The following is a 12,363-nucleotide window of genomic DNA, read 5'->3' on the forward strand; positions in this document are numbered from 1 at the left end:
ATCTAATATTTTTGTCAGAATTCAGAATGCTGCAGAAATCATCAGTGAAATTTTTGGGCATTTACAATTCTGAAAATAATGCATATATATGCTAACCTATTTTTAAATAAAGTAATTTTTAAAATAATAATAAAATAAAAAAAACTTATGTTGGGTCAGATTGCTTTCTCACTGCAGTTGAAACTCACTAGGGGACTTTTGGACTGGTCATTTTAGTCCACCACCAATCCTTACGTGAAAGAAAAACGAAAAATAAAAAAAGAACTACAAATTTATGGCTACTTTTACCAGGATGTGTACACGCTGCATTTAGCATAAAAAATTAGGGTATGATAATAGTAATAATAAAATGCTTTATAATGCTGAAGCACTAGTAGAGCAGTGGCGCAGCTGAAACATGAGTTGCTGTGCTTTAAATATCACAGTGGTACCAAAAAGTATTCTTCCACTAATGTTACTGTTTTAAACATGCCGTTTAGGAGAGTGTGGAAGGGTTGGGAAGCATACTAGTATGCATGGTCCTGTGAAAACATTTTGTCATATTGTAAATACCTTGATCTTAGTGATTGTACATGACTGGTAAGCTCACCCACAACACAATATTAAACAGCTTATATTAATCGCATAAACCATTGCAGATGTACGTCCTTAAATGGCCTCTGTTTCTTATGACAACCAGAATATGCAGGTACATGTACAGTCATTTATTAGATGAACAGCACAAGTCCATGACATTAGTTTTTAGTGCCTTTACTCACAATGCAGTTCTTTCAAAATATTGTTTGACTCAAGTAATAAGTAAAGATACTGATTTAAAAATGCACACGAGTGTACAGGGACTTAATCTCAAATGACTTCACTCTTGTCCACTCTAAGTTATTGTTCTGTGAATAAACTAATAATAAAGGGCACATGATGTAATATACATTTAGAATGTTGCAATAGAAACTGAAAAGTGTTACAGGATATGTGAGGAGATGGTAATGTACAGAAAAAAACAACACATAAATATGGTCTTTAAAACTAATCATTTGCTCAGGACCTTTATAATAATCTCCCCAAATTTGCCAAATATCTATATTATTATTTTAGCTTTCAAATACATACTTCTATTTTGTATTCTTTATATTATTAAAAATAATAATAGTAATAATAATGTTTTATTTATATAGCACTTTTCACAAACTCAGCCACGACTGTGTTCGATATAACCTTGTGAACTGATGAATCTTGAGTAATAAGTAACTAATCATGAATGTAACCAAAGTGTAAAACATGACGTTAAAATCCTAATAAACAAATAAACAATCACAAACTCAGCACAGGAAATAATAATTATCTGGAGAAAGAAAAGACTTTAGGACAGAAGAAATACAGAAATACTAATTTTAAAAAAAGGAATATGTTTAAGAGAGACTTGAAATGAGTAAACAAACATAGTCACAAAAAGTTTGGGGCAAGGAGTTCAGAAGCTAGCAGGCTGTAGCACTAAAAGATCTGCCTCCCACTGAAGATAGTGTAGTGTAAGGAACAATGAGGAACCTGTCATCAGAGGACCTCAGGGTGCGAGTGGGTATGTAAGAAAGCTGTAACGTTCCAGTATAGGCCAGGACTAGACCACGAGGAGCTTTAAATGTAATGAGCAATATTTTGTACTTAATACGAGACGTTATTGGTAGGGCTGGGTATCGCCACTAATTTCCTGGATCGATTCGATTCCGATTCACAAGGTCCCGATTCGATTCGATCTTCAATTTTCGATTCGATTTTCGATTCAACACATTTAGGCATATTTGAGTTACATTAACAGGTTTTGTTAAAATATGTACAGATGTTCAGAGAACGAATGTGATAATTGTACAAAGAACACTCATTATTAAAAATATTTGTGTATTTTGTTTACATAAATAATTAATCCAAAACAGAAAACAGTAACATAAATTTTTTATTATTATTTTATATGTCTGACACGCTACAACATTGTAAATGTAATGTAAACATACACCTGGCTGTTGAACAGCTTATGCCAAGTTTACACTACACGACACTCTGATTAACACCTGGTCGCTGTAATGTTCACACTACACGACTGATCGGCGATGGGGGTTTTTACACTACACCATCTATCACCAGGGGGAATCACAGGCGAGCTTCTCTGGTCTCCAAAACTACGTTTTGTCACGAAAACACACGTGAGAAGTGATGAAAGGTTTAATGATACCACGTCCAAACATGCACATCAACAAGTAGCGAGAGATCAAAGTTTGTGCGCTGATGAAATAAAGGAATCTGAGTGGATTTGGCAACACGAGCAGCATGGCTTGTTCTATAGTGAGTTGGAGGTTAATAAATATTATGTTTTGTAGAGAACGATCAGGTCAGAAATACTGTAAAACTCGCGTGTGCTGATGTATTCTGATAGAAACTATATTGCGCTCCACCTGTTTACAACCTCTCCCCTGTGTTTCCCCTCGCTGTTTCTCACATTGATTGAAAGCCGAGTTTTGATCGAGTTCCTCCCGAATCCAGCACCGACCCGTCGCCGAGCGAAAATCAGTGCAAAAAGTTGTGTAGTGGTCATAACTTGAGCTTCTGCCATGCTAAACTGATGTGCAGGTCAGATCTCGTTGCATGAAAAAACACTGGCTGGTCGCGCGAAATTAAAGGGGGTAACAGATTTCCGTGTGCACCGTAAAAAGGGGCGTATTTATAAGATCGATCTCGCGTTTATATGAATCGATATCGGATCGTTCAAATAAAGATCGATTTGAATCGAAAAATCGATTTTATAAAACGGATAGTTCCGGTCCTAAAATCTGATTGGCTGAGCCGCGTTCGAAGCCGTTGTAAAATCCCCGATAAACGCACACCTAGGACCACCTCACATCATCCCATATTAATACGCCACTGAATAGAAAAAATTAATGTTATTTTCGCCCTCATGTTGCCTAGCAACACTTTTAATCGAACTTTTAATTTTGCGTCGCGGAAGAATGCTTTATTGTAAGTTTATACACAATAAATACATTTATGAATTAAACATTGTTGTATTTATTATATTTTATGTTGACCGCCGTTTTATAAAAGCAATAAGCCACTCGAGACTGTGCGTTACTGTTATGATTTTAGCACGGGGAAAGAAGTTTTAGGCACTCTGCTTCGCGTCGTGCCAAAAACGTCATCCCCATGCTAAAATCACGGTAATGCACGGCCTCTCGTGGCTTATTGCTTTATTATAAACCCACCCCTAGTTATTGGTAGCCAATGCTACTGGCTAAGAATAGGGGTGATGTGGCCAATTTTTGTTGTACATGAGCGCTCTTGTTTTGAATGTAATGCAGTTTATTAATGGTTTTAGCTGGTAAACAGAATTACAATAATCAATACAGGAGAATATGAAAGCTTGACCCAGTGTTTTGGCATTACTGGTAGTGAGTAATGGCCATAGTTGAGCAAAGTTATAAAGATTGAAAAATGCGGATTTGGTTAGTGAGTTAAAGTGAGTCTCAAAGAGTGAGGAATCAAACAGTACTCCAAGGTTTCTCGCAGTAAGTGAAAGGCTTCCTAGAAACATCATCAGTGTCTTAGTCCCAACTAACATGAGCTCAGTTTTGTCTGTTTGATTTTAGAAAGTAGTTGTTCATCTAGGATTTTGGGGGTATATTTTGTACTAGTATCCTAATGTGGTCGACATAGCAATGGAAGCTAAGATTATGGCTACGGATAAGTAAATACCAAGAAGAACAGAACCACGAACAGTTTCTTGGGTGGCATCTTGGGTTGCAGACTCAGTAGATAAATTATGTTCACTAACTGTAACTAATTGCTGTGTCTTCAAGACATGACCAAAACCCTGTGAGGATATTTTAGAGATACCAGTTGAGAAGAGACAGGAGATACATTTTTTTATAATTTATATTATCAAAACCAGCACTGAGATCATGTTTGTTTGTTTATTAGATTTTTTACGTCATGTTTTACACTTTGGTTACATTCATGACAGGAACGGTAGTTACTCATTACACAAGATTCTTCAGTTCACAAGGTTATATCGAACACAGTCTTGGACAATTTAGTATCTTCATTTCACCTCACTTGCATGTCTTTGGACTGTGGGAGGAAACCGGAGCTCCCGGAGGAAACCCACGCAGACACCGGGAGAACATGCAAACTCCACACAGAAAGGACCCAGACCGCCCCACCTGGGGTTCGAACCCAGAACCTTCTTGCTGTGAGGCGACAGTGTTACCCACTTAGCCACCGTGCTGCCCCTGAGATCAAGTAGAAGAAGAGTGTTAATGATAACATAATTTGCGGCAAGCAGCAGATCATTTACAACTCCTAATAGAGCAGATTTAATGCTTTGCTGAGAATGGAAGCCTGACTGAAAAGGCTCATAGATATTATTTTTATTAAATATTTTTTATTAAATATTATTATTAAAAGCTTCAAGTTGTGCTGCTACTAACTTTTCATGACTGTTTGAGAAGGAAAAGAGGTTGGAGATTGGCCTGTAATTTGCAAAGCATTGAATTAAGGCAAAGTTTCTTAAGAATGTGTGTGGCTGCAGCTGTTTTGAGGGCAATCAGGACAAAGCAGGATGACAATCATTTATTTATTATTAAATGAGATCTAGGAGGAAAAATAAGAGATCCACAAGCTATAAAAATACTTTGAATACATATAATCTTAAGTGATTTAAGTTTACAAAATTCTTTTAGTATGCATTACACCTAAATCTTGCATAAGTAAAAGCACCCAAGGTCATTTGATTATACCTAACATTTGCGTAAAGTGATAAAAAAAACTAAAAAAATAAACTTTCTTACCGGTGGATGTAATATCTTGGTGTTATCTCAGATTGGGTAAGTAACTGAAGGAGCTGAGTTACAAAGTGTAATTGTTTTATCAAAGCACAGAACATTGAGACCAGTGTGTCTGGTTTTATTGATGTTTTAAAGGAGTAGGAGAGGATTTTAATATCTTATTTCTTCTATTTAGATTCTTTCCTGTCTTTCTTTTTCCTGCTTTTTCCTTATGTTTTCTTTGTTGCTGTTTTTTTCTTTTGGCTGTTGCTATTAGGAGTTAGCATAGCCAGCCATTCATCTCCATCTTGTCCTGTTCTGAACATCCTTCTCTGTCACACCAACCACCTGCATGTCCTCTCTAACCGCTTCCATAAATCTCCCCTCTCCATCCTCAGCACCCTTCTCCCCATAAAACTCTCATCCCTCCTCCAAATAGTCTCCAAAACATCTTACCTGCTCCCTACCTGCGCTGTTTCATTAATAAACCTAATTTAATAAAAATAATTGATGTTTGTTGTTTTTCCCCTTGCAAAGATGTGGGAGGGCAGATGGCGTGTTATTCCTCATGACGTCCTTCCTGACTGGCTGAAAGACAATGACTTCCTTTTGCATGGGCACAGACCACCTATGCCATCTTTCAGAGCATGTTTTAAGAGCATCTTCAGAATCCACACAGAAACTGGCAATATATGGACTCATCTTCTTGGTGAGACACATGCACACATTGGATTAATCACATAAAACTCAAAAGACTAGCTGTAGCAAACAGGGTTTTGTTTGTTTGTTTGTTTGTTTGTTTATTTATTAATTTTTTTATTTTACCGGCTAGCTATGTATAAATTTATGTATAATATAAAGTCCAGTCTGCCTATGTCCTAGAACAGGGGTATTCAACTAAAATTTGAAGAGGTCCAGTTAGAGAAAATTTCTTGAAGCAAAGGTCCGGAATGTTTAACTATATATACAGTATATATATATATATAGCATTTAGCGGACACTTTTATCCAAAGCGACTTACACAATGAGCAATTGAGGGTTAAGGGCCTTACTCAGGGACCCAACAGTGGCAACTTGGTGGTGGTGGGGCTTGAACCGGCAACCTTCTGTTTATTAGTCCAGTACCTTAACCACTGAGCTATCACTGCATAACATATAATATATATATTGATATATATTATATATAAGTAGCCTAGTAGTTGTATCAACATCTGCATGTAATCAATAACTGACTGTCAAATCAGATGTCTGTTTATTTATTAGGATTTTAACGTCATGTTTTACACTTTGGTTACATCATGACAGGAACGGTAGTTACTCATTACACAAGACTCATCAGGTCACAAGTTTATATTGAACACAGTCATGGACAATTCAGTGTCTCCAATTCACCTCACTTGCACGTCTTTGTACTGTGGGAGGAAACCGGAGCACCGAAGTAAACCCATGCAGACACGGGGAGAACATGCAAACTCCACACAGAGAGGACCCGGACCACCCCAACTTATCAAACCTTTCTCTTATCAAATTAGGAGAAAATAAAAATAAATTGTGCTCCAGTGGGAAGTAAGAACAGAAATGAGTCTCTCCATCACGGATTAAATGCTGTAATTTCGCTGTACACGTTTCTTTTTTGGAGAGCGCTATTTGTCTCCTGTCTCACTCGTCTTTTCTCAACTTTCTCCGGCACAGTCGTCTGTATCTCTCCCTTCGTTTGTTCTACGTTCGCTATCTTTCTTTTTCTTTCCACCGTCTTTTCACATGTAACTCGCCTCTAACTCTCTCATCTGTCTGCACTGTAGAGTCGCAGTGTTTACCGGTTGGAATGCACAGACTTGATTGGTTGAGTGGTGTCACGTGATCTCTGGTGTCTGTGCGTTTTCTCATCCACTAAACCGCTACCGTAAATGGTACAGAAGCTGCGCCAATTAAAATAGAAGCGCTCCGTCAGGTTTCAAATCCTAACTTTCTGTTTTGGTTGTAGGTCCGGGTCCGTATGGGACAGCTTCTGGGTCCGGACCCGGACCGCCTGTTAGTGACCTCTGTCCTAGAATATCAGCCATCAGAGATGACTTTTATAGAGTTGAGAACATGAAAGACTTGTTTGAGAAGATTCCTCCAATTAAAATGTTGAACTCTTCAGACAGACTTGATATAAAACAAATGATCTAAACCAGGGGTCTCAAACTCAATTTACCTGGGGGCCGCTGGAGGTAGAGTCTAGGAGCGGCTGGGCCGCGATCAAGTATTCCACAAAAGAAGGGTTTCTGGTATTCCAAACAAAAATACAACTGATCCAAACTTCTCAATCTTTATTAATAACAGTTCAGAACATGAACAATTCTTCAGAACATAGGCTTCTTTTACCTACTCTTTGCTGCCAGAAACCTTCAAAGATCCATTATTCCCAGAATTGTCTTACATCTTGAAGGTTTTCTTTGGGTCATTTAGTGAAAGTCACAACACTTGTAACCGTGACTTGTTTTGAGTTATGAGATTTGCAGTATGACTGTTGTTTGGTATTTGTTGGTGATGAAAAGAAGGCTGGTCTATAGAATCCACAATTAATGCCAACTTCAGTGGTTATACAGTTTGAAAAGGTTTTATGGGATGTTCTGTACTAAAATGACACATTACACATCCCTAAATGTTTTAAATGTTCTATCAACATGTTTTTTTCTATTATATTTTAATTAAAAACAACTATTGTGAGATATATCCACTTGTCCTGTTTGCATTACACAGGATTTTTGCATTACCCTTATTGTTAAGAAATTTTTTTTTTTACTAACACAAGTAACGAAGTAACGTTTACTCTGAGTACGTTTTAAATGAGTTACTTTTTTACTTGAGTAGGTTTTTAGACTAGTAATTTTACTCGTATTTCAGTAAAAATTATTTAAAGTAGTAGTACTTTTACTTGAGTACAATATTTTAGTACTCTTTCCACCTCTGCCCAATACCTGAGTGTTTGGGATATTATTCAGAAAGCCCTTTCTATATATTCTGAGAGGAATTTGAAAATTTGTTGTTCATAGCTTTTTTGAGCACTTCGTTTTTCTTATCATTATTAAATTTATCTCTCAGGTGTTTATGCATTTCACATTCATAAATAAAGTGATCTAGATTTTATTCTTTTTGTTTACATCCTACACATCCTTCTGCTCTACCAAATCTCTCTGCCACTGAGCTAACTCTGGTGTCCATGTTACTTCACCTCTCTTATTTCTTAATATCAAGTGCATTGTCTGTTTTATATATTTTAAATTCTTGCTCTTTTTGATTAAATTGTTCTGGGTAAATTCGTTTTCTTTTGCGATCGCACCTTTCTGTCCTCTGTACCTTGCACTGGCTGACAGGATATATTTTCCTTCCACTTGGTGTCGCTCTGAATCACGTTTCAGCAAAGTGACGTTGCTAATACGTTGCTAAGTGAAAAAAATAATAAAATGCGAAGGGTAAAGAGTTGCGCAACGACTCGGCAAAATAGGTGCATGTGAGAAAACCGCTCGGGCCGCACTAACAATGAACTTTGACGTTATGTCGGGGGCCACAAAATATCGGCCTGCGGGCCGCGAGTTTGAGACCCCTGATCTAAACAAATAATGATGTACAGTTTTAATATCAGTCTTTGCCATAAATATAGCCAGTATGTTGCTGATATGGCAACAAAAAACACAAACAAACAAACAAGCTGCCTGTGTAAAATGATTTGCTTTTACATGTGGTAATGTAATAAAAATATATAATGCTGCAGCAAAGCTACATCCTGTGCTTATCACCAGTAATGAGCTTAATAGAGCATGTAGCACTCTGGTTTTCTTGAGGATTACCAGCATCAGCTACAAACAAAAATGCCATTTCTGTTGAGGCAAGACATTCTGCTTAAGTCGACATAAATGTAATGTAAACAGGATTAGAACAAATTGTTTTTGTCCAAGCTTGGGATGCAAATTGTTTTTAACTGAAAATCGACTGGCATTAGTGGACAGTTAACTGAAATCAGACTTAAAACATCTCATCAAAATGAGGCAACAAAAACACTGAGTAGAACCAGTATGTTTGCATTCTAAATGTATGTTTTAAACAGTTGACAAAATTAGTATACCATGCAAAATATAAGGGAAGTGGTAGCTTAGGGGTTAAGGTACTGGACTAGTAATTGGAAGGTTGCTGGTTCAAGCCCCACATCTGCCCTCAATTAACCCTCAATAGCTTACATTGTATACAGTCAAAATTGTAAGCTGCATGTGCACTCAAGACTCTATATATTGACACAAAACAGCTTGCTCCTTTCTGATTTTAATGTGTAATTGTTTTGTTCATTATTTAAATTTGTTTAAATACATAAAGTTTAGATTAGAAACGAATGTGGTGCATATCCACACTCGGGGTTAGCTGACGAGTTTCAAATCAGGGTTCTTACTCAGTACAGACTGTAACTGTGCTTTTAGTTGGAGTCAAGTGTCGGCTGCCTGAATTAAATAGCATTTTTTTTACCAAACATTGTTTGACAGTCAACTTTTAGGTCAGTGCTTATTAACTAGTTTAAACTGTGTCTTGCTGATTTTACATTGTAGTGCATTGTTATTGTGATAAAGACTGTATGTGATTTCAGTAATTAGAAAACAGAATAGGATGTTTGACAATTTAGGTTAAAAAGGCATAAAACAACCCATAATGGATTACCGGTAATTATTGTAATTATTGTGGCTGGGTTAAAAATTTTTTTTTTTAAATTATATTAAATTAAGAGCCATTTTAGAGGTGAAAATGTCTTGCTTCTAGCCAAGGAAACTGATGTTGAAAAATTTAATCACTATTTTAACTGCAGCACATAAACACTAAGTCTAATTGACTGTGATTTAAACGCTTAGCAGCAAACTTCACAAATTTACCTCATTATTACTGGTTGTTAATGTGTTCAAAACAGCAATCCACCTATCAATAATTAAATGGTAAGTAAAAATGTATTCAAGAGCCAGACTGATTGTAACACTTCACTGGCCACTAATTGCTTCCTCAGTTTTACATAAACTACTTTAAAACACCAGTGGAGCTTTTCGTGACTTTTTCTGGAATAGTACCTGCTATTAAAGCTTCAATGGCACTTTTACACACTTTTCAAAGCTTTGTGCTACCTCATTTACTACTGCCATCTGGTGGACAACTCAATATATCTCATTAGGTTAATTATTAATAAATGATTGGATTCTGAGATATTTTGTCATTACGATTATCTGCATTATTGATAAGATAAGACATTATTATGTCTTTATTATTATAGATACTTTGGACTTTTTAGTGTCTGCATATACAAACCCCATTTCCAAAACAGGACAGTAATAGTATGATTAAAAACAAAAATCTGTAATTTGTTACTGCTGTGATAAACTAATTCTGCATTTAAACATTTCACCTTTGCATAAACAGAACTGATTTCTTACTTCTAACTTCTGTTTCCATTTGTGTCTCCAGGATGCCTGTTCTTTCTGTGCCTGGGCATTGTATACATGTTTAGACCCAACATGTCGTTCGTGGCCCCATTTCAGGAGAAGATAGTGATTGGTGCATTCTTCCTAGGGGCCATCCTTTGCTTATCCTTCTCCTGGCTTTTCCACACAGTGTACTGCCATTCGGAGGGTGTCTCCCGTATATTCTCAAAGTCAGTACCAACTATACCACAACCTCCTTTACACACCACACATTTTTGCATGCCTATAATCTATACTCAGCTTTCAGTTTTGCTTCACAGAATGCTTTTTTTTAGATGCCCTTTATCCATATTGCTAGTATATTGATTTGGTGCAGTGAAGCTCAGAGAAAGTGGTCTGTATTGATTTGAAGGCCTGCCCTCACCTTTCTATATCTATACCCAGGATTGGGGAGTTTTGCTTTAATATTATGCGGTATCAGAGTTCAATAGAGTAAATGATAATAGGAAATTCTAATAGAGGCACATTTTATCCTAATTGCATTTGGTTAATGCCATTTAGAAGCCTTCATAGCAGAAGTTACCCAGGCCAGTAGTTGCATAAATTTTTTTAGATGCTTTTTTCTAAAAATAAAATCTCCATTTATTTTCCTCTGTACCGTAATGGATTGTTTGCCAGTCCAGTGTTCATTACTGTCTTGCACCTTGTGTTTCCGCATAGGCTTTGGCCTCACCACAACCTTAATTAAGATGCCAAGGTTATTAAAATGAATGAATAAATTAAATTGTTTTAGAGACGTTTCTAAAAACCCTTAATTTATCTGTTTTTAAAGCGTTCTTTCACACTTAGTAGCTGCAAGAACGGTATGATCAAAAGTATGTGAACACATGACTATCACTTCTGTATGAGGTTTCTGGACATCCCAAATCCCCTAAATCATGGGCATTAATAGGAAATTATAACAGGTCGTCTTGTCAGGTTTAAAGAAATGCTTACAAAAACCTAATATTTACACCACGTAATGGCATTCCTACATAACTACTCCTTTCTGTTTACCTTAATTAAAGTGTCTAAACAAAATAAAATCTTACATTATATTTCTTATTATTTGCAGCATGGTGACATTTTAATCAGCAAACATACTGCATTATGGACAGACTAAATTACAAATTTAGATTCTCTTGTTTGCTCTTTGCTTTTATCATGAATACCATTCACAGTTAATTGCTTTGTACAGATTACTTAGTATAGCAGTGTGACGGAAAATATTTCATACATCGATTTCTTAAAAAGCTTAAAAAGCATTTTCTCTGTTTTAGGTTGGACTACTCAGGCATAGCATTCCTGATTATGGGTAGTTTTGTGCCGTGGCTTTACTACTCCTTCTACTGCTCCCCTCAGCCCTGTTTTATCTACCTGATAGTAGTGTGTATTCTGGGTCTCGCTGCCATCACCGTCTCACAGTGTGACTTCTTTGCCACGCCGCAGTACAGAGGGGTCAGAGCTGGTAAGCAGTCTCATAATTACCAGACAGGAAGTTATGCTAAAGATCATAATTTATTCTGTCTATACATAGGAATGTGTGTGTTTCAGTGCATACTTGCCAATAATTTAAAGTGTGGGTTTTTAACCTTCAGCCTTTTAACCTCTGGGCCAAAGTGCGGCCTTCACTTTTTTTTAAAATAGAAATTAACTAGTGTATTTTTTTTAGTCCACAAGACCTGATAAATGTATTATTGTGTATCATTGCGTCCAACCTAATATAAAGGTTGGGAACTACTGCTTATGAATGTCTTAGGAAAAAAAGTACTAAAACCCAACCGAAATTACTGCAGTCAGCCAACATAGGTTTAGGTTCTAATGATGTCACTCTTCAGGAAAATATCCACTGTCTTGAAAAGATGTGTCACACATCACACAATGCTGTACTAAATAATCCTATAAAGATTTCTATACTGCTTTTTTTTTTTCTATGCCTTTATTTTAAGAGGTAATAATGTACCTATTTGCATACGATCTAATAACATACAACAAAAAATTAATGTTACTTGGCTGGTGTTGCATAATTAATAGTAAGGCTATGAACAGAGCAAGACCAAACAGCTTCAGCTTTCTTGAACAAA

The 12,363-nt window shown here is 36.5% G+C and overlaps 1 protein-coding gene across 2 annotated transcripts in view; it reads left to right on the forward strand.

The window, feature by feature from the left end:
* adipor2 (adiponectin receptor 2) overlaps window positions 1-12,363 on the forward strand; it is a 40,099-nt gene that overhangs the window by 24,768 nt on the left and 2,968 nt on the right. For both annotated transcript variants that reach the window (XM_062995288.1, XM_062995295.1), the window contains 3 exons: window positions 5,343-5,514; window positions 10,284-10,470; window positions 11,560-11,747. In XM_062995288.1, the coding sequence (XP_062851358.1) occupies window positions 5,343-5,514; window positions 10,284-10,470; window positions 11,560-11,747 (547 nt within the window). The remainder of the gene's footprint in view (window positions 1-5,342; window positions 5,515-10,283; window positions 10,471-11,559; window positions 11,748-12,363) is intronic.

This window comes from Trichomycterus rosablanca, chromosome 1, assembly GCF_030014385.1.
Source record: "Trichomycterus rosablanca isolate fTriRos1 chromosome 1, fTriRos1.hap1, whole genome shotgun sequence".
NCBI classification, from domain to species: Eukaryota; Metazoa; Chordata; class Actinopteri; order Siluriformes; family Trichomycteridae; genus Trichomycterus; species Trichomycterus rosablanca.